General features: G+C 42.5%; 1 protein-coding gene and 1 pseudogene across 1 annotated transcript in view; both read left to right on the plus strand.

The window, feature by feature from the left end:
- The window catches only part of RARRES1 (retinoic acid receptor responder 1), a 29,329-nt gene extending 8,171 nt beyond the window's left edge, over positions 1–21,158 (plus strand). Inside the window, exons 2-6 of the mRNA XM_039857536.1 lie at positions 8,873–8,935; positions 11,292–11,475; positions 13,999–14,135; positions 20,074–20,136; positions 20,217–21,158. Of these exons, the coding sequence (XP_039713470.1) occupies positions 8,873–8,935; positions 11,292–11,475; positions 13,999–14,135; positions 20,074–20,136; positions 20,217–20,366 (597 nt within the window). The 3' untranslated portion in view covers positions 20,367–21,158. The remainder of the gene's footprint in view (positions 1–8,872; positions 8,936–11,291; positions 11,476–13,998; positions 14,136–20,073; positions 20,137–20,216) is intronic.
- Positions 5,457–5,575, plus strand: LOC120599226 (uncharacterized; annotated as a pseudogene).
- Positions 21,159–23,690: the final 2,532 nt, after the last annotated feature.

Raw genomic sequence — 23,690 nt, forward strand, 5'->3', positions numbered from 1 at the left:
TTGCCAGAGACTCCAGGTCACCAAACCTTGAGATACTAACACTCCTCCATTTGTCCAGCCTTCATGACATCCTCAGGCCTTTGGCGGGAACTCACTGTCCTGTCCTCAGTCCCCTACTCGGCTGCATTCTAGTGACTGTCACGGGAACTACTTGTCATTTCCTAGCCCTCCCTCAGAACTTTAGGGGTTTCACTCAGCATCTAGACAGTTCTTTGACCAGCAGCATCAGCGAGCTCTGGAACTCATTAAAATGCTCCTTCCCAGGCTCCACCCCAGATTCACTGAATCTCCCAGCATGCCCTTCTGGGAGATTCTGCTGCAGCTCAAGTGTGAGACCCACTGCTCTGGATTAAAGTCCTTGTACAAACCTTCTCTAACCTGGCCCCCATCCACCAGCCAGACCTCAGTGCTGAGTATACCTCTCCATTAACTCACGCTCTCTCCCTTGTCCTGAACACCCCCTCCCTTTCTCTCCACTTGTCCCAACCCTAGTCTTGCCTGGAGATTTCCCCACCTGCACTGGCTCTGGCTCCCATTTATACCTCGCCTGAAAGGGTGCATCCAGGGCCTCCTTCCAAAGTCTCAGATCACCTTCACCTCCATGTTGTTGTGGGTTGTGTCCTCCAAAACGATGTGTTGAAGTCTCAAGCCCCTCACGCCCTGTACCTGTAAATATGACCTTCCTTAGAAACATTCTCTGCAGATGTAATCAAGTTATGATAAGGCCAAAGAGGATTAGCAGGGACCCTAAATCCTATGACTGGTGTCCTTATAAGAAGACCATGTGAAGATGCAGGGAGAAGGACACCACTTGAAGACAGAGACTGAGATGGGAGGAATGCATCCGTAAGCCAAGGCCTGATGGCACCATGACGCTAGGAAGAGGCAGGAACGGATCTACCCAGAGTCTCAGGGAGAGTGAGGCCCTGATGACACTTTGGTTTTAGACTTCCAGCCTCCAGAACTGTGAGAGAATCCACTTCTGTTGTGTTAAGGCTCCCGGTTTGTAGTACTTTGTTATCAGTCCTAGGAAACTCAAGCACAATACACAGGCGCTACCTGGCTGTCTGCCTTCCAGAAGATTTGGGATGATCTTGTCTACAGACACTGGTTCTAAGCACAGTCCCCCTCACCCACACTTTCTCTCCGCCCTCTCTTAGAGGTTGCTGGCTCTGTGCAACCTCTGTGCCATAGAAGAGGACAGTGGCAGCTTCGGAGCCTGGGGGCCTTACTTGCTAGCTCTGTGACTGGCAATTCCTTAACTTTGGGCAAATGCCTCAGTTTCTCCATCCTTAAAATGGGGATAGCAACACTCTTTACCTCAAAAAGCCCTTGTGATGAGTGATACACAGGCAATGTGTAGAACCACGTGAAGCATGTGTGAGAGCTCACTGTATACGTTATAATTTTTATCATGATTCCTCTCCAGTGGCTAGCAGGATGCTTTATGTGCAAGCAGTGAATAAATGCTCGATATTGATTTGGTAAAGATTTAAGGAGCATTTTTTTCTACCAAAACACACACACACACACACACACACACACACACACACATACGCACACATACGCACACAGTAATGAGTTCAGTCCTTTGTCGGCATTTCATTAGTCTTTCTAAAACAGGACTTTAAAAGTGGCCTGTCTTCCTTCCAACTGACTGCAAGGGAAGCCCAAATCGAAGTGTTGATCATTGCCACGAGGAGCCAGTAATGAGGCATGGCCTGTGGAAGACACATGCAGGGAGGGTTGTGGTGGGGGTGGTTGGGGGGATTCTGCCCTTCTCCATGGATTATGGCAGCAAAAAGCAAGAAACCTATAAAAGAAATAAAACACACCAGGAAAAACAGATTAGAACATAAACCAGGTCATTAGTGGTCCACGATTGTCAACCAGTTCTAGGCTGTAGTCCATAAGCCCTCTTTATACACATGCAGGAGTCCCCCCTTATCCACAGTGTTACTTTCTGCATTTTCAGTGACCCATGGAATATTCCAGAAATAAACAATTCGTAAGTTTTAAATTGAATGCTATTCTGAGTAGGGTAATGAAATCTCTGCCAGAGACATGAATCATCCGTTTATAGCTGTATATGCTACCTGCCCGTTAGTCACTTAGGAGCCATCTCACTTATCAGATATTTTGAGAGAGAGAGAGAAAGAGAATGAGAGAGAGAGAGAGAGAGAGAGAGAGAAGACACATTCACATTACTTTTATTATAGTATATTGTTATATTTGTTCTTTTTTTATTGTTGTTAACCTCTTATTATGCCTAACATAAATAAAATTTTATAAATATGTATATATAGAAATAACATAGAATATGTAGGAGTCAGTAGTAGCCACAGTTTCAGGCATCCACTGGAGGTCTTGGAAGTATGCCCCTTAGATCAGTGGGGATGACTGAATTAAAAAGACCTCTGTAGCAAAGAGCTACTAATTGATTCCTTAAAATTATGCAGTCACACGGGCATTTGCTTTGTTTACTGACTTTTTCTTTATATAAAGAGCCTTATTCTGGAAGACATTAGAACATTGTGCTGTGCCTCTGGCTGTGTTTTAAGAAAGGGAGATGAAGCTTCCTAATCTGTTTTGCAGATGGACAGTTCAGGCAGCAGGGGGATGAGAAGAACTAAGCACCCTGTTCTGCCTGACCTCGGGAAAGAGGAAGTGCTTGTCACCTTCCCCAGCATCAGCTTCGACCCTTTCAAAAATGTCTCTTTAGCTTTTTTATTTTTATTTTTTAATAAAAGCTTTGCACTATGTGGCTGTAGCAACCTATGTGCAAGCCACAGAGGGAGGACTACTTGACCTTGAGCTTCCGGATTCACAGCCACTTAGTGAACCAGTTATCATACTCCTCAAATCTAATCGCGCTGACAATGTGACAAAGACAAGCGTTTAAGATATGGGGTGGGGACATCTATATTGAGTAACTTTGGACTCAACATTTTAAATGACTTTCTTTTTAAAAGCTCATTCATGTGCCTGTTGGTCCAGGTACAAAGCTGAGGGAGCAATCCTGGGTTCAGGTAACATCCTCCTATGGGTCTCCTATAACCTGCACCTGTTTCTCTGCATCCAGGCCCAGCAGTGGGGCTGCTGGATCATAGGATGTAGGTTAGCTTGATTTGACCCAGTGGGCCAGACCAACCCCCATCCAAGCTGCCCCCCGCACCCTCCCTCCAGGCACGCAGGAGCAGTCTTAAACTCCTAAACCTGGCCACCGATGGGCCCTGTCTACTTTCTAATGTATCTCCAGTCTAATAGTTGTAAGGGAATACCTCATTGCTTCTTTAATTTGCATTTCTCCAATTACTCCTGGGTATGAGCAAGCCTTCGGAGCTCTGTTAGCATGAAGACACGTGAAGTGCTTAGCACAGGCCCAAATGGGTAGCTGTTGTTGTTCTGTAAATACAAGCATCACTTAAATGTGGCTAATGCAATAATATTGTCTTAATAGGAAACTTGTATTCTAGTGATAATTTCTGGTTTCGAATTACATAACTCCTCGCTGTTTCCCTTCTGGCAAGACTCCTATCTGTCCACCACATACTTCTCTCCATTTCCACGGTCTCCACCCAGGTTCACCTGCCCAGTCAACTAGCCTACTACAAACTGCATTTGGTCTGGACACCTCCTCACTCCAGCACGAGTTCTCTTCGCTCCAGCTAGAGGGATCGTTTCAAAATCGTTCCTTCTTGGCCACAACTTCCCATTTCTCTTAGGACGGAACCCTCACCATAGCCTTCAGGGCCCGCTGCCTCCGTCTGCCTCCTCCTGATTCTCTGGCCCTGATGGCTGCTCCCTGGGCCCCCCCCACCCCTGTCCCCCTCCATAATCCCCAAAGCCAGTTCCTTCTTAATCTTCAGAGTTCAGCTCAAATGTCGCTTCTCCAATTCCTAGACTAGATCAATCCTCCAGTTATCCTTTCATAGATCTTAAGTCATTTATAATCAAATAACCAAATTTGCAACCATATATTTGTAGTCCTCCTCCGCCACCTGACTGCCCTGAGGGCCGGGCTGTGACTGTTTTGTTCCCTGTACTCCTGCTCCTGGCACAGTGCTCAGAAGGGTTACATGTTGAACAAATCCTAAAGTGAATGCAGAAGAACAAAGACTTCTTTATCGTAGAATAATTTTAACTGAAGCGAAACATGATCCTAAAGCTGCGGGGTCACGAGCCACTTCGTCCCAGATGAAGGCCGTGGCCGAGCTGCCTCTGCCTCTACCCGGGGGCTGTGTCCGCTCTGCTTATCTCAGGAGACCCAGCAAAGCTGCCTCGGGGAATCTGTGACTCAGAGGAAGGGAGAAAGGGGAGGCCTTTGTGGGAGATAAAAAGGCTGCATCTTGATAAAAGATATAGCACAACCAAAAAACAGTAAAAATCTTATTTTGAATAAAATGTAGACGCTTTTAAGATTGCCCAATTAAAACAAAATAAGGAAATCAAATCAGCGACGAAAAGAACATTTCAAAAGGACAGGCTCCATTTTGACTCAGCTCACAGGATGTGCTGTGGGATTCTCTTTCTCTACAAAGAATAGTATTGGCACCTCACTTTGCCTCCTTGTGTTTCCAAAAAAACCTGTTGAGTCAAAGAATATCTCAAAGGACTCTATTTAAAATGAGCACAATTGTATCATTAATTTAATAGACTATTTTAGTTGTCAACATAAGAAACATCCAAACCTGTAGAGAATTCTTGTAAGTTTATTTATCAATTTATTTTGAGCCAAAATGACTGTTGGAAGCAAGATCTCAATTTATTTTGAGCCAAAATGACTGTTGGAAGCAAGATCTCAAATACTCCTAACTGAAACTTTTGCAGTTTCTTTTATGCATTTGAAATCAAGGAGGGAGAGTAAGCAAGATTACATGGAGGTCAGAGAAAGCAAGGCAGGAATTGGATTATGGCAGCGGTCCCCAACCTTTCTGGCACCAGGGACTGGTGCTCCTAATCTAACCCCTGATGACCTGAGGTGGAGCTGAGGCTGAGATGCTAGTGCTGGGGAGTAGCTGCAAATACAGATAAAACTTCTCTTGCTTGCCCTCCGCTCACCTCCTGCTGTGTGGCCCAGTTCCTAACAGGCCACGGACCAGTACTGGTTCATGGCCCAGGGGTTGGGGACCCCTGGAATACAGGATAGTTAACGAGGTTATGTGCTCTCTTGAGGGTGGTTAAGGCATATTTCAAAGGTGCATTAACTTAGATGCACAGAAACAATGGACAGGGTTTACTTAAGAGACTGATAAACCTTTTACTAAAAGTTATATGCCCAGGGCATGACTATCCATGGCTGAAACCAGAGGGCAACTGAGTCCGGGTGCCAGCTGTCTGTGCTGCTCAGCCAATAGACTGACACAGGAGTTGGGATATTTAGAATAAGTGTTTATTGTCAGAGTACCGGTGATCTGAGGAGGCAGCAGGTGAACACCTTCAAAACTGCCTTCCTCATCTACAGCCATGCCACCCTGAACGTGCCTGATCTCGTCTGATCTCGGAAGCTAAGCGGGGTCAGGCCTGGTTAGTACTTGGATGGGAGACCATTTAGGAAGACCAGGTGCTGTAGGCGTTTAAAAGAAACAACTGCCTTCCTTTCTCAGTTTGGCTTAGGGTATTTAAGGGAAAATCTGGGCATTATTCTAGGGGCTGCATGACAGTTCTGGGGGGTCTGTTGTGCTTACGGAGCCGTTCCTCTGGCAATGTGGTCCTCCAGAGGCGTGAGCAACCCAGGAACAAAGGTGGGCATAGTTTGGAAAGAATGCTAGACCAGGATTGTGATCAGTGAGCATAAAGGCGTTAATCATAAGTTTCAAGGCAACTCTGTATGGCAGGGGACGTTCCAAGCTCTGGATCAAGCCGCACAGCACAATCTATTGTTAAGCTATAGGGTCAGGAAACGTGAGGCCTCTACTACGGGGGTCCCAACGGGGCTCTTCCTCACCATGACCTGTCCAGTTAGGACTTTGTGATCAGATTACCCTGTGAGGTTACTTTCCCTAGAAGCCTTTTTTCATATACGGTGTGAATTCTCATGTATAGAAAATAAGCGATTTAATGTTGATGTGACAGTTGGTGGCCCTCAGGGCTCTTCTTGGAGTACACATGCTTCCCTAGATAGCATCCTAGTCCGTGGCCTCAACTACTACTTGTACTGAATCTACTTCTAGACATTCAGCTGCCTCCTGGATGTCTCCGATGTCCCCCAGCGCCAAAGATTGCGCCTGCCCGCTCTGCTTCCCCTCCTCTTCTCATGACCGGCCTCGCCGCAGACCCAGTGCCCTGCACTCAGGGGCCCCAGTGGGCGTGGACGGCAGACTGCCAGGCGGGAGGGCCCTGGGGTGGCTGCAGTCAGCAGGTAAAGGCTTAGAACCTGCTGGCAAGTGGAAGTGCTGCGTTCTATGAGTATTAGTTGTCTGGGGGAGCCAGTGTGGCGGAGGGTGGCAGAGGCAGCAGGCCCCCAGTTCTGTGTGCTCCTCTAATGTGGGTGGGGATGGTGAAGACACCAAGCTTCAGGAGCTGTGGGGAGCTGCCTCGTCTAGCTATTGTCATGCAGCGAAAGCAACCTTGATAAGAATTCGTGTTACTCTTCTTCCCAAACCTCGCACTTGGGCCAGACTCTCGTTTCTAGTACAGTTCATCCTCTCCCTTATGTCTATAGATTTTAGTAATGATAAAAATAGTGAACAGACATTGAACTTTTACCCTGACCCAGGCACTGTCTTAGCCCTTTTTATGTCACATCCTACTCTTCATAACACCCTGAGCACTGCAGTCAGGTTTACTTTATGGGGGCTACCACAGATTTTGGGATCAAGTTCAAGTCCTCTTCCTCAAAAAAAAAGCCTTTCCTGATCTCGAGTCAGCCTCTCCAGACAGCCTTTTTTCTAGCTTCACGGCCTCCCCTGGATCGTCAGCCCCCACACTCCATTCTCACACCTTTGCCAGGCCAGCACCTGCTTCTCAGAGAGTTAGTTCAGACCTACTCTAGGAAGCCTCCCTAACCTAGCACCTTGCACGTACGACTGCATTTGGCTAGACGAATGAGCTGTAGTATGCGGCTGGTGACTTGCCCGTTCCCACCTTAGAAGTAGGTTTCTGGGAAGGGTGGACTGGAAGTTACATTTCTTTGTTATCTCCTGGGTGCCTGACAAACAGTGAATGAGAAGATGGACTTATGTGTATGAATTTTGTACATAGAAATCAATGTTTCAACTTATTCCAGAACCAGTGACAAGATTGAAAATGAGCCCTAAGCCAACTGCTCCTGTGCTGCGTTCTGCAACCCTCCCCACCGCCCCCACCCCCCGTAGCACCCCACAACATCTCTACGTTCACGTGTTTAAGTATTCTCTACATAAACAACTGCCACGGGAATCCAATCTCTCCATTCTCCAGTTTCCCAGAACTTTTTAAGAATAACAGGAATGGATGATATCTGGTCTATTTAAGATAATCCTCTTTGGTTATTGTTTTCCTGGGCTAACAGTCAACGGAAATTGATATCTCCAGAGTCTAACTTAATTAAGATGATATGAAATAACTTCAGCTTCATGCAGCAGAAAGTTCTCTTCTCTAGAAAATACTCCTCGTACTGAATGATCATTATGTTCTTTAAAGAAAAAGAAAAAGATGATGGCAAATAATATAAAGTTCTTCTAAACAGTTTAAATTGCTTTAGGATATGGGTGTGTATACTCTAAAAATATGCATGGGAATCAATTCAAAAGTTTAAAAAGGCTAAATAAGCATTTCCAAAGTTTAGAAGTATACCTGCCTGTGAAAGCTTCATGGGGAGGAGGGACCCTGACAACTGAGGACTTCTTTCACTGCTGGTAATTCACCCTGTCCCGGTCGACAGGTCTGTGGGCCAGTCCCACCTTGGGCCTCACTTGTAGGTCCCACCTGCTACACCTGGTTCCCTACTGTCCTTTAGATCTCAGCTGAAATCTCCTCCCCCAGGCGCCTTCCAAAATCTATCTCCAAAAGATGAGGGCGAGGAAAGAGCGAAGAAAGGGGCAGGCCACTCCCGTCTGGCAACTGACAGAGTTTTCTAAGGGAAGAAGTCTTAGGCGTTGGCAAGACAAAGTGCATATCCTCCACGCCACTTGGCAGGTGCTGAAGAACTGTACAGAACAGGGCAGGATGGAGGGGACCGGAGCAGTGGCTCGTTACGGTTAAGGGAAACCGCCTGTGTGCTCGCTCGGGGCAACAGCCTATTCCAGGAACCAGCTGCTGCCGGGAAAGTGATCGGCTCTCGGGGGACTTACGGGAAGCGACCTCTGCTCTGGCCCAGGTCTAGCTCTCAGTCCGGGAGGACAGCGGTCACATCATGGAACAGTCCCTCCTCCTCACCACCTTAATAAAAGTAGACACTTCTGCCCCAACCCCTCTCTTCACTTATCACCACCTGAAAAACCATGATTTACTGCTGGGTTCACCTTCGTTGCCGGCTCCCCTGTTCTACATGAGCAGCACTGGGAGAGTCTGTCTCCCTGACTGAAGCAGCCCAGGGCCAAGCACGGGCACGCAGAGGCACTGAACAGCTGGGGAGCGAAGGGACTCCACGGCCCTGCATGCATACATATGTCCTTTTCCTAGCCTGCTGCTCTCTCAGAATCAACTTCTAGCCGCAAGACAACTGTTTGCCTTTCTCAACCTCCCGCTTTGTGAGTAGGTGTCAACTAGCAGGCGAAATGGCATGATCAGACCAAACTATGAGATCTTTCCCCCTTCTAAAACAGCACTTTTTTTAGGTGTAAATGCTACAGCTTCCATTTGCGTGTCATGTTATCCCAAGAGTGTGGTTCTTGGCTATGAAGATGTTAGCAGAGCGTCCACTAGCTAAGACTCAATTTCTATATTCCAGATTAATTCAAAGAAAGAATGTAAAGTTGACCTGACGTTCACCACAGAATGCTTTAACCCAGAGGTAAGCTGCTGTAATTCACGAAGTATCTTATGAGCAACTTGTATGCATTTATTTTTTAAAAAGTGAGAATGTTACTGTTTAGTGACCTATAGGTTTCGTTTTGTTTTTGTCCGTTTTTGTTTCCTTTTTGTTTTCAAGCACTGAACAACAGAGCTAGGCAAGAACTCAAGATTTCACTTTCTCGACACCATGGCCTTCTGCAGGGTTGCATTTAAACCAGCCCACGTAGCCATCACTTCCTTCTTCCTTCGCCCGGGAGGGAATTTCACAGCTCCCTTTGGTACCCCTCCCTAACACCTAACAACTCAGTCTCAAATGCCAACCTGTTCTTCTTCCCGTCAGCTGGTGACATTTCTTGTTAGCAGGAGGGCATAGCATGAGACCACTTCCAGAAGCTTCCGTACATAGAAGCATTCTATAAAACAGAGCAGGACCAACGCATGCCACAGGCATCATTTATTTTGCTACGGTTCTGATGAGGTGGGCCATGGTGTGCCAATTTCCTTTTCTCTGTTCTCAAGAAGAGAGTAAACAGAAAATTCATACAGAAATTAGAGCCAGATGAATTTCCGTGTGCTGGGCGAAGCTGGGAGGCAGCCAAGTAGGTGGAGCAGAGACCAGCCTGAATTCTCTGTGTGGGGCTGAGCAGAAGGGATGAGCAGGCCACATCCCACATCCAGCATTGAAATGTCTCCTGGTGGCAGGGTTGGGGGTGGGCGGGGGGGGAGGACAAGCTCTGACCCCTGCGCCCAGTGCCGCTGGTAGAAAGAGTGCTTACCCAGTGCTCAGAAACAAGTCCTAACAAGACAATAATATACTCTGACTTCGCTAATTAACCTAAGAATTAAAAATGTCCTTAAAGCATAAGAAAGATGGTTTTGATTTCTAGTGTCGCAAACTAAAAGTGTTAGATTAAAACCAAAGGGAAAACAGTTACTAGATTACTTTGACCAAAAACATGTTTTTCTGAAGAGCACAGCTAGCTAATTGCAATGTTCCATTTCCAGGGCGAGGGGGTTGTTTCATCTTCAGATGACCGCTTTGATTCTGTGGCGCTGACTGGGGAGGGGGGAGGAAGGGAAAACAAAAGGGGGAGATACCTGGTTTTCTCATCCCTGGAAATGGCTTTGACATCAAAGGAGAATGCGTAGCAACCAGCCCCGTCTTCTGCCTTTGATAAGCCTCTTTCTGATGCTCCCTTCACCTCTTTCTCTATGCAGCACCATTAGGATTGTACTGCTGAAATTGCCCCTCCTTCAAAATTCAAAACAGGCACTGGGTAGTGGTGGTGGTGGTGGGGGTTGCCTGTTGGAAAGCCAATTTCAGTTTTTTTTTTTGAGTTAGTTCTAGAAATGGGCTTAATACACAGATCCAATTCTGATTACAGTTTGTTTCCTTGTGGGCTTTTAAAGTTTATTTTTGGTCGTCGTTTTAATTGGGACTTTACCCAGTTTAAATGACTGACCTGTACAATTTTCCTGGGAATAGGTTCCCTGGCTTTTATGGTCAGGTTAAGGAATATGTGACCTTTCTTAAGGGATGGGGAAACCCTGTCCTAGAAATGAGTCATACATTTGATGTCTGCTTGAAGCATCTCCTGTCCAGCTCCAGATGTCCCTGGATTGGAAGATAAGGGCAATGTCAGGATTCTCAGTACATGTACATTTGGATGTTAAAGCAAACAAACATCCCTTGGTCACTGAGATAGTTAAATCAGCCCCACTTGGGTGACCTCTGCCTCCACGTCCTCCAGATGAGATCTGAGAGCAGAAATGGAGTTAGCACAGAGCCAGCGCTTTGATGTCAGACAGACATGAGCTCAAGTACCGGTTTCCCACTTACTAGTGTGAGACATGGAGCAGGCTCCTCTTTAACTTTAATGTCTTAATCGTAAAATTGGAATAAGACCAAGTTTACAAGTGAGCATGAAGATGTCGTTTTTGTTAATAGGAACCAGCTTCATCTTTTGGTTCAAGTTAGCAAGTCTGAGGTCCGCCTGAGCATTATGTTGGTGCACAGTGGTGGACCCACCATCCTAGTTCAGACCAAGCAATGCTTAAGAGATATCGATGGTGTTTCTTTGAAATAAGCCCATCATTATTTTATAAGGGCACCATCAGACAGCAGTTTAAGTGACAGCAAAGAGTGAAGGACTATCGCGCTCAGCTATGAGCACAAAAATCACTTCCTACAAAGACCACGACATCGATCGATGCCAGCACGTACCGGCCACGTCCAAGGAACTTCTGTCTTGTGTGTCTTTAGTTTATGTACTGGGGTGGCTGGGGAGGGATAAGGAAGAAATCTATTTAATTCTATTTAAACCAATCTATTTGATCCCTCATCTTTATTTCAGGAAGGTGAAGAACGTTTGGGGAATTGTTCTGCTCAAGTGTTTTTCAGGAGTGAGAAACCCAGACCTGCCGTTAATGTCACTTGTACACGGTTCGTTGAGAAGAGCAGAAGACAGCAAGAAGATCACCTGCTGTACCAGCACATGAAGCGACTTAAAAACCCCTTGGATGTAGTCGGCATACCCGGTATGAACCAGTATCTGGAAATTCTATATTCAGGAACATATGTAATTACTAAATCTTAAAAAGAACGATCATTAAAATTTTTATCCCACAAATGGCACTTTAATCCAGCTGTAGAATGTGGTAGACCTCATTATTTAAACAAAACTCAGAAGAATCATTTTCCTGTTCTTCACCTTCAGTGCAATGTCGTATCTGTACCTTTTTAAATCTCCCCACTTCCCATCCCAGATGAGGGCCAGGCAAGAGGTGAATCTTCGAGGAACGGGTGGAGGTCTTTGTAATAGGACATGCATGAATGAGTGCAGTTTTCTGGGTTGAATGCAGAACCTGAGAAGACATTTCTAGAGGTTTCTGGTGGTGGCTTTAAAAACTCGAGGTGATAAGATAACCATCGAGGGCCTCCACTGTGCCCATCACAGCTTTCTGCACCAGAGACGAGCTAGCCAACTGTCTCGGTGCCTTGCTGGGAGGCTGCAGTGGAGTCAAGTTTATCTTATTTTAGGTCCAGAGCTAACAGGCAGTGGTGCCATTTGATGTGGAATGAGCTCTGACCTTTGCAGTGACTCAGCTGAAGCGAAGCAGGGCTCATTCGTTCTGGCACTCAGCAGAGTGTGTGGGCAGCCGTTGAGACTCGCACTTACCGGCAAATCCAATTTTCAAAACCACAAAAGTCATCTCTGGACTTGCACTTGGGTATTAAGCTTGACATCTGACTGCTACAGCTCTTCCCATCCCACAGTTCACTCATTTGCCCAGAGACTGGACAGATCCATGTCAACATGGGGAGACCTATGGTCTCCACTCCTGAGTGCACCTGTGCACCATCAACTATGCAGACTAAGTGGTCTCAAAAACCTGGGGGTGGAATGCTGCTCCTTGTGTTTCTAAAACTCAGAAGCTTGGATAAGTCTTGTTATAGCTCTCTGATGACTCAGATTAAATATTGCTTCAAATAATTATGAAGAACAATTCAAAATCTTATATTATAGAATTTGTTTATATTGAGCACTGCCTGAAATAAATGGGCTAATGATGAATACTTAAAATTTATAGTTATTTTTGGATTTTTTTTTCTCCCCTTAGCATTAATTGGAGAAATAGGGTTTTATATATATATAGTCTCCTTAAAACACATATTTTAGAAATTGTATAGGAGCTTTTCTTTGAATATTTGCCACAGGATCATTAGATTTGGGACACTTTTTGATAGTGCAGGTTAACTGGATCATGTTCAGTTAATCAGTCCTCAATGCCTACAAGGGTCATTCCACGACAACCTAACAATGTGGCTACTATAAAGCTTCAAAAACAGTTTTTCAATAAAAGGCACTTTTTCATCAACAAAAGTTCTCTCGTCACTTTAAATTCAGTGGAGACATTTAATGGTGTTATTTTTAGCTTGTCTCTCTATATAAAATTATCTTCTTAAAACCGAAAAGGTTTGGTTTTAGATAAAAGTGAATCAAAACTGTGGCCATTCCTTCTGGGTTAAAATCTCAGCAGATTCAATCAGTCCAAGGCAGGGGACCATTGCAGTACAGTTTCTCTACAATCAATAAGTGAGATACTCTAATCCGTTTCGGGATATCCTTGCTCCACACTGTTTTTCCCCTAAAAAACAAAAAAAGTTGTCTGGCTTTTATGAGTATAAATTTTACTTTTTCTAATGAAATAAACTTCCTATTGATGAGCCCAAGCATACTACACACAAAAGGAAATACTGAGGACCAGGGAACAGCGGGCTAACGTCCTGTCGCCTGACTCTAGAGCAGTGCCACCAGCATTTATACTTTCAAATGTCCTTCTAGTATTTAGTATAACTAACTTATCTTCTCACAAGTCCATGAATAGTTACCTCATAAATTACGTGCTAATATTTGAGTTCCTTAAAGTCACAAGAGATCGTTTATTAATCACTGTGTCCTTACTTCCAGCAATAGCTGATATTAAGTAGGTTTTTTTTGTTTTTGTTTTTTTGTTTTCGAATTTCGTTTTTGTACAAATGTTTGCTGAATTGAAAAGATTGCAGGTCCAAAAACAATACCACAGGGAAAAAAAACAACAACACTTGATATCTTCATGGTTCAAAAAAAGTGGTAGAGATGCTGTTAATACATTTATTACCTTTAACGCCAAAGGTCAGAGAAGGACAAAGACCATCACTTTGACCATAGACCCAAACCAGAAGGTAATGTGGTGAAGATAACGGATAGATGTTTCAATGTAATTATAAAATGCCTCAGCTAACAAGATTTTAGAATAACTTTGAGTATTATTATAACTCTTACTTTACATTTATATAGTACAGCAAATAGCCCTGGAACTGTTTTGTAGTGGCTTTATTTAGCAAGGCAGGTTGAAGCATATAAATCTCCATAAAGTGTAGACACACACAAATCTTGCTGAAGATCTTGCTGTGAAAAAGATGCCTGATGTGACTAAATGTAAGCCCTTATTTCATGACTGAAACTTCCGAAATTTGGTCCCCAAAATGCCTTAATACAATTTTTTTTTCCCTCTCAGATAGTCATGGTCATATTGATCCCTCTCTGAGACCCATCTGGGATTTAGCTTTTCTTGGCAGCTCTTATGTGATGTGGGAAAAGACAACGCAGTTTTTACATTACTACATGGCACAGCTCAGCAGTGTGAAGCAATGGGTAAGAAAAACTGAAAAGTAACTTGTGCTACAAGATTCTTAGATTTGATTGATGTGAATTTCTAATTTCATGGTGAGAGTTGTCACTGCATTTTATTCATTCAATAAATAGTTGAATACCTGCAATGGGGCCAGGTATTGTATTAGGGACTGAAGATACAGCCGTGAAAAAAAAACACCATGTAGCTGCCCTCACGGAGACTAATTCTAGTGAGAGAAGAGAAGACAGTAAACTAATAAAAAGGAACTATGTATCCAATGGTGGTAAGTGCTATGGAGATAAGTAGGAAAAAGGGAACCCAGGGTATATTCAGAATTACTACTGATATAGTCTAAATAAGGTCCCTCTAATTTGAGCAGAAGTGACACTGGAGCAGAGGCCTAAGGGAAGCGAGAGTGAGCCGTGCTTCCATGAGGGAAGAGCATTTCAGGCAGAGGCGATTGAAGAAGCAATGTAGCTGATGGGCTGGAGAAATCTCAGTGGGGCTAGAGTGGCTGAACTGAGTGATGAGGGGAGTATGCCACAGGTGAGATCGAATGGAAGGGACCAGCTCATGTAAGACCTGGAGGCCATTAAAAGGACCTCTCTTGCACTCATTAGAGGGTTTGTAGCAGAGTGACATGATCTGATTTACAGTAGGATCATTCTGGCTGCTTTGATAAGAACAGACTGTAGTGAGACAAGGGTGAAAGCAGGAAGACCAGGTAAGTATTGCAATAACCTAGGCAAGGCCTGGTGGTACCTTGGACCAGGGCGGTAACAGTGAAGGTGATGAGAAGTGTTTGGATCCAGGATCCATTTTGAAGATAGACCAATCGCATTCGCTGATGGGTTGGATGTCGATAGCAGAGAAAGAGAAAAGTCAAGGATGATTCATAGGATTTTAGCAAAGGGAGATTTCATTTACTAATTGGGGAAGACTATAGGAAAAACAGATTTTGGAGGAAATTAGCTTGATTTGGGCATACTAAATTCTTTAACCAAGCAGAGAATTTATATAGTCATCTGGATATAAGAGTCTCAAGTTCAGGGAAGAGGTCTGGGCTGGAGTCATTACCATGTAGATGGAATTTAAAGGCACGAGAGTGGAGATCACAGAATGAGTGTTACATAGAAAAGAAGTTGTGTAAGGATTGAGTCCTGGAGCACTTCTAACTTTAGAGGTTGAGGATGTGAGAAAAGAGTTTCAAAGATGAGGATCTACAGACTGTGTTAAATGATGCTGGAAACTCAAGCGAGATGAGGACTGAGAATTGACCATTTGATTTAGGCAGTTGGAAGTCAATGGAAAGTTTATCAAGTGCTATCTCCCCGGCACAGTGTGGGCAAAGTCTCACCGGGGTAGGTTCAGGAAAGAATGGGAGAAGAGGAAGTTGGATGCTCCATCTCTCTTAAAAAATTTTGGATAGAAAGGGAAGTAAAAGAAAGGGAGGGGGTGATAGCTGGGGGATGGATAAGCATAGGGTTGAAAGAAGGTTTGTTTCCTGTTGTATTTTTAGGTTGGGAGATTTAACAGTATATTTATATGTTGATGAGAAAAATCCAGTAGAGAGGGGCGAAGTAGGGCCTGTAGGAAAGAGAAGGAAGAGGTGATGGAGTTAATATCTCTGAGTAGGCAAGAGAGGATAAGATCAATCCAGGAGATGCTCTCAGACAGGAACGGGAGAGGTCACCTGGGGCAAGGCAGAGAAGAGTGCCCCAGGTGCCCGTAGGAGGTAGATATGGTGGTTGGCAGTTTGCGGAAGTTCTATTCTAACCAATTCTGTCTTCTCAGTGAAAGACGAGGCCAAGTCATCAGCTGAGAGAGGTGTTGAGCATCGTGCAGCACAGCAGGCCCCTTAAAGTTCTGTGGTCATGAACTTGGAGGAGGACCAGTCACTCTGTGCTGTGCACATGGAGAAGGCAGAGAGCTGGATTTAGCTGGGGTTGGAGATTTTGTCAGGCAAGTGTGATGTAGAGAGTGGAGCATTTCCAGAGTAAGCAAAATCGACTCCTCTGAGAGAGGCAAGCTGAGCCAGCCATAAGTACAAATTTCTAAAATCGTTGCCTTCATTGGCGTGTGAAGTGATGGTTTCACCCATAGATGGCTCATCAGAGAGTATCTTCTGAGTGTGAAGATTTGCCAGTATCAAGTCCACATTAGTAAAACCCATAATAGTTTGGTATGCTTGCCAAAGGCCACTTGTAAAACAGACAACTAAAAACATAGGTTTTCTCTGTACTCCTCTAAATGGACATATTTCTTTCCTTTTAGAGTGTGCTTTTTAATAGAAATTACTATTTATTGTTGCTGTGTAACTAGATCAAACTTTCTCTCTCTTTTTCTCTGTTTTTAATCTACCAAGATGATCATATCACATATATCCTCAAAAGGCTTTTACCTTAAACTGAAAAGTTAGGGAAATTTTTCTTTACAGTATAGAAAATGCTGTCAAGATCATTTAAAACTAATCGTAATGAATGTGAGAAGAAAATTCAATAGGAACAGATCAACAGAGACAATAGAGAAAAAATTAGGATCTTTTAATGTCAGTGGTTTTTGTTTGTTTTTCAGCTGTACATGATATATTACCAGACTAATCACCAAGACATACTACAGTTCAGAAACAGCAGCCTTATTTCTCTCTCATCCTAGACAGTCCATCACCTGTCCATTAATATCCCTCAACCAACCTTTGAGTGGGAAAGTAGGAACATATGTAATTGTGGAGTTAAGAAAACAAAGATGCCAATTGATCAGAAGCAAAGTCACGACTTAGGAGTTTTAGTTTAGTTTTTTTTCCTTTTTTCTTTTTTCTTTTTATCTTGTGGAGTTGGGTTTTAGATAAATAATAAATGAATATGCAGCTGACTTGCTGGGTCATCCATGGCAAATCACTTCATCTCTCAGGGCCTATTAAATGAGGATTAACCAACTTATTGAAGCCCTTGAAACTCACATAAATCTAAATCACTGAAGCGACTGGAAAATTTGGTTTCAAGATTGACAAGCATTTCAGCTTAGAGTTCTCTTAAAGTATGGACATATCTACAGATTTGCAAATTCTGCTATTCCTTGTCCACTGAAGATTCCCGTGAACTTTCAGCCAAGAAGCAACACCGCAACAAGCAAAACAAGCAACAATTTTAAAAAATCACTAAAATCTAGGCACTGTCCTCAAGCCTAGAAGCAGAATAGTAGGGCTGATAAAACCAAGGCTGCCCAGCACAGTAGCAGGAAGTGGATGAAGGAGCTCTGAGGCCCAAGGTAGCTCAGGCAAGTACAGGGATTTTAGTTTTTCCAAATGCCTTCTGGGTGGGCATTACTATATTTAGAGTCAGGGTTAAACTCACCTTTCAGTGCAACTGTGTAAGGAAGTGCAGACTTATAAATTCACAGCCTCAAAGGAGCAACGCTTGAGGAAAGGACCGAAAAAATATATAAGTTCTAAAGAAAGGACCGAATACAAACATAAAATGAGACCCATCTTGCTGGCGCAATTATTGCTTTAGAATCAAAGAATGAATGTCATTCTCAATACCTTAAGGACTATGCCAAGAGCAGGGGAGATATTTCTAGCTACAGAAAAAAAAAAAAAAGGATAAGGACTTTCTCTACACTCCTAGCCTTTAATATGAACTGAGAAAAGTAAAACTGAGCATTGTTCCAACTCTTATCAATCATTACCAGATATTGTCAGCACCTAACACTATCTAACCTGTAGCACATCATTATCAGTCAGCTCAAGTCATACCCTAACTAGGGGCCCCCACTGGCCAAGGATACATGATAGAAACCATCTTATCTACCTTATTTATTCAGCTAAGAAATCTACTTTTGATAGCATATATTAAGAACCTAAGCTTTCTTACTCTCTACTTAAACCACACTGGTTCTGCTAAGGACCGTTCTCTTTTTGGTGGCGAAGGAAGGTGGGGTGGGTAACAAGTAAGTAAAAGGGAACAAATGTTAACACTTCCAGTCTGTCTCTAGGAAAATGAAAGTGTGAGCTACCAGAAAACATAACAGTAAATCATCAATTTGGACTATACAAATTTGGCACTTGTGATGACTTGACTAGAAGCCAAGGAGAGTATTTCTGAATAATATTAAAAATAATGACTTCTTGGCAGAGCTGGACTTGGCGAGGGCAGTCCAGCCCTGGAACACCTTACCAGGCTGGGATGTGTACTGTCCCCTCCGCGGTTCTTTAATATGCACTGCTTTTTTATTTGGTTTAAGGATATATCCTCCTGAAGGAAGAAGAATCCATAAAAATGGAAATGTAAGGGTCCATTTCAATAACTTTACCGAGAAAGGTTTTCATTAAATGGCGCATGGTTTCCAAGATTTATAATAATCTAAATTTTCCTATGAAAAAATTGGGTGGCATTCTGTATATTCAGCAGGATAGTTTGTCAAATGGAGTTGGAGTCCCATCATTTGTTTCACGACTTGCCTCGTTTTTGCCAAAAATCTGGAGACTGCCATATGATTTCCTTCAGTATTTTCAAAAACTGAATACGAAGGCATTGACCTGAAAAAACACTTTACGTTTTTAGGTAAAACCAATTTTTAAATTATAGAAATACAGTCAGGTCTTGAGATATAGTGCAGGCAGCACAGAAGTCTGAGACAAAAATCGTACAACGCAGCAGCTTGCTGGTGTGGGCCATCTTGAGATAACCATTTCCTTCCAAGGTCAAGAGAGTCACCAAATGAGGGTCGAGCAAGGCTAAGTACAGCCCCAAACCCAGCAATGCCCAACTGATCATTGAGGCCTCCAGAAACTGTTACTTTATAGAAGAGATACTGATTTTTCTTTCATGAGTTCTCTGACTTTGCAGCTTTTGCCTCGGAGGTTTGCTTTGAACGTTCACTGCCAGGCAGGAGGGAAGCCTGCCCAACAATGCAGACACCATAGAAAAACAGTCGATTTCTGATCCATCCAGGCCCTCACTTCTCTCCTCTCCCTCCAGCACCCTCCCCACCTGCTAGAAATTTCATGGCTTGTCAAAAGCTCCATCGAAGTAAGCAAAGGGAAGACAAAACTTAATTATCTACTCCTTTTGTCTATCTTTGCTTTTTAATATTCTTTAATAGTCTCAATAAAACCCTGGTGGTTAAAATTATAATCCAAGTTGAGTTTGTTTTTCTCTCTTTCCATTTTTACTAGAAAGGGATAAGCATCCTTGCTTACCCCACCCACCCCCACCACAAACCAGAAGTGTTGAAAACAAAATAGGAAATTTGTTTAGTCACTAGTAAAGCTTAAGAGAAATCGAGTGACTAAGAGAAATGAAAAGACTGCCAGCCTCCCTATGAATATCTAGTGCACTGGTTTTAGGGGCAGTGTGGTAGAGCATGAAGAATATGAGTGAGGAGTCAGTAGATCTGGGTTTGAATCCCTGTTATGTCACTTATCACCTGTATACTCAGGTTCCCTCCCCTGTAAAACGAGGCTCATAATACATACTCTTGCAAGGCAGTCAGGAAAATCACAATGAAAAACATGTATATAGTGCCTAGCACAGAACCCGGCACAATGGTGGCATTCCAGAAGTACTAGTTGCCCTGCCCGTCTTATTACCTGGCTTATCAGGGCTAACATGTCAGCTTGAGATGTGTATACAGTATCTAGATTCCTAAGCTTGTCAAAAAGATTCTCCCTATCCCCACTGATCTTAGCCTCCATCAAAACCCATAAATATGATTAAAAGTGATGGCCATTCCACTAGACTTTCATAGAACTCAGTGACAAAACAACAGTAAGAATACATGACTTCGGTAGCTTGATGCAGGATACTGCCAAAGGGAAGGGAGGCTAAAATCAAAGAGGCGGCAGGAGAGTCAAAGCATCCGTTCAACACAAGAATTTATATAAGAGAAGCCTTCCAAATTCTGATCTAATATAAACCTACAATTAATAATTATACTCACTTTTTTTCCTTCCTCTAGAAAACAAATGATGATGCAATTGAATTTGATTATACTGTTCTACTCCATGAATTCTCAACACAGGTAAAACACAAACTTATGTATAGAATTGTTCTTGCCAGAAGTTTTTGCAGATGATAGTATTTTTGAACTCTTATTTCTAGGAACTCATTCCCTGTCGCATTCGCTTGGTCTGGTACCCTAGCAAAGCACTTAAAGTGAAGTACCACTGTCAAGAGCGACAGACGCCAGAAGAAGCCTCTGGAACTGAAGAAGGATCGGCTGTGGCACCGACAGAGCTTAGTAATTTCTGAAAAGAAGATATGCTTATTCCAAATTCTAAACAAAATGACAGTACTAAGTAGCCTAAATCATTATTCTATTACGTAATTAAGGTATAAGGCCTTCTAATAATTAGGGAAAGCCTGTGATACTCAAAAGTTAAAAGATGTTGGGGCTTTTTTAAAGATAATATATTTCAACGAAAGCAAATTATAGGAATATTATATGTTTAAAAGGAATTTTACTATATTTTATGATTTCAAGCAAGTATTCTTTTTTAACTTGATAGCTACTTTTAACTAAATGTTTATACATTTCTAAATAAAATGTGTTAAATGTGCTTCTAGATTTGTCTATGTAGATAAAATCTGTACTAACCTGCAATTAAACAAACTCCTAATATTGCTTAATTCATATTTTAAAAATAAAAATATAGTGTCTCACAGATAAAGGCGAATGTCTGCAAACATGTATTAAATGGAACAGTGAAATAACTGAAAATTAGTATATCAAGTATTTTCAATTTTCACTTATAAGGACAATGTGGACCTAGTGTTGGCCTAAGTAATTTATAAAAGCAAACACAATCTGTTCTAAAATCAGATTCAGTGGAGTACATTCCTAAAGTAGGAAGAATTGATCCTGGAAACGTGGCCATCATTTGCTTCTCAAAATTAGTATCATTTAATGGAATACTTATCTCTGTGTCTAAAAACCTTTAGCCAAGTTCCTTGGCCATAAGTAATTGGTCAGCAAGTATTAGCCTTAAAATATACCAAAAAAAAAAAACCCACAAAAAAACAAACGCTTTTGAGTCTACACTATTAGAAAATTGGAAAAGTTTACACTGAAGAGGAAAATTTTAAAGATGTGCATTTTTACAAAATAAAAATAAGATGGATGATATTGTTACTTTTCAGTAGATCCATTTTATATATTTTTCTTTTTAAAACTGCAACCCTTTGCATTAATTTCTCCAACATCCACTTGATTTAAAAACTGTAAAAGGCATTCTGAAGCACTGGAAACAATCATTTAAAGAAAACGTCAGATCTCCCAGCTATGTGATAATGCAGAGAAAATGCTTTTTCTAAAATATCAATCTATAATGATTAAATCATGCCAAAACCAAATGATAAACTCCTCAAACTGAAGTTCTCTAAATAATCTTCAAAAAAGGCGCCAAGAGCATTATAATAGCATATTCAATGTCCTGTGATCTTTAATCACTTTTTTAGTGTCACATTAAGGCCTAGAAATGGGGTTTTAGTTTTCCAGAGTCTCAGTTCATCCTCATAAAGGCATTTTTAATTAGTAAGATTAGACTTACAAATAAGACTCTAAGGTAACCCTTTAACAGATTTGTTTCAGTATAATAGATTATGAAGGGGAATTCTACACATACAAACAACATACAAACAAACAATTACCTAATTTATAAATTTACAAAACCCACAAAAGTCAAACCAACTAAAAATTTCTCAATACTATCACCACTAGAACATCTTTTCTGGCACAAACTCTAGAATTGCTGATTTGAGTTTTACTACTACTGATTTTGCTAGCTAACAACAGAGAAAAATTACTTCATCTATCTTGATATAAAATGAGAAACTCTAAATTCCCTAAACCCTCTTTTCATAATGAGCCTAAATTCTTCTCTATCGCTCTGAACTAATGACATACACAGCATCACATTCATATTTTTAGCCTCTTTAGAGCTTTCAGGATTTTAAGACATACAAAATAGTACCAGGATTTTGTCTACATTCCACTTGATCCTACTGTTTCATTTTTCCTACTTAAATTATAAATTGTTACAAGTTTAACAATTTGTTTTTGAAAGTCAGTTGGAAGTTTCTATATTTGCCCTCGAATGTTAGTTCTTCATCACATATGTTTATTACACCATTTTTTCTCAGCTTAGAACCTGTTCTTTGACCTTTCCTAGCTTTCGAAGTGCTACGATCACCTAACATGCTGCCTGGCACTTATTTGAATGGATAAATGAATGGATGAAGACAATAAATTGTTTTGAAACAATTAACTATTCAATGATACATTCCAGAGTTATTTATTTGAAGATACTTTAAGCAGTAATTAGAGTTCTAATTGAATAATTTATAGTTTTAGTAATGCAAATAGTTGTTTTCTACAAAGGGATGTATTCCTACATGTCACAATTTACTACTACCTGGTTACTGCCTAGTGTTATTGGCAATAACACTCATCCATATTTCAAAAATATTAAAATATGAAAAATCCTTAAACTTCATAGTTAAATTTTAGTGATTTTTATAATTAATCTGAGTGTGCGCAAGGACAAGAATAAGAAAAAATTGACTGTGTGTCTTCAAAGGTAAAGTTATCAAACTTAGAACCACTAGCCCAAACTCTTAACACTACACAAAATAATAAGACTTCCAGTCAGGATGGCGCAGAAAGCAGACGCTGTGCTCGCCTCCTCTTGCAACCACATCAAAATTAAAACAAAATTACAGAACAACCATCATTGGGAGTCACCCAAGGTCTGGCTGAACAGAAGTTCTACAACTGGGGACACATATGAGGCCACCTTGAGACTGGTAGGAGGGATAGAGATGCAGAACAGGATGGTCTCAAACTGTGGTGTTTGAGACTCAGGAGGGTTATCTTGGCTACAGAGGTCCCCCCGGAGGGGCAAAGGGTCCTGGCTCCACACTGGACTACCCAGCCCAGTGTTCGTGCCAAGAAGAGAAGGGTCCACAACTTCTGACTGTGAAAACCAGCAGAGATTGTGGTCGAGTGAGATAGAAGGCTGCGGGAGTCACAGACATTCTTCTTAAAGGGCCCATGCAGACTTACTCAGTGACAGACTCACTCACTCTGAGCTTCAGTGCCGGGGGAGCTGCTCGAAGAATTCCAGGGACACAGAAGAGGAACTGAATTGTCTGGTTTTAGGCGAGAGCTAGAGAGGCAGCTTTCTCCAAGACAGAAATGCTGGAAGAATCCATTGTTCCTTTCCTGAGCCTTCCATCTCCCAGTGTGCGCAGGCAACCGCCACATCTGAGTCTCCATCAACCTGGTTAACACCGGTCGCCCTGCCTAGGTGATTCCGAGATCCCGCCCCCTGAACTTGCAGGTCCAGCCAAGCCGCTTCGAGGGGGTTTTTCCATACAAATGGCCTCTCTTAGCTCATACTGCAGACTTTCCTAAAATTTCTCAAAAGTTCACATAACTCAAAAAACAATATCTGGCCTCAGTGTGCCTGTACCTCTTGCTGAGCAGCCTCAAACCCTGTAGTGGCAGCTTGCCTTGGTTCCTGGCTTGGCCTCTAGAGGCGCCTCAAGCCCAGCACAGGTGGAGGCCATCTGCAG

Source organism: Pteropus medius, unplaced genomic scaffold (genome assembly GCF_902729225.1).
Source record: "Pteropus medius unplaced genomic scaffold, Ma_sr-lr_union100, whole genome shotgun sequence".
NCBI classification, from domain to species: domain Eukaryota; kingdom Metazoa; phylum Chordata; class Mammalia; order Chiroptera; family Pteropodidae; genus Pteropus; species Pteropus medius.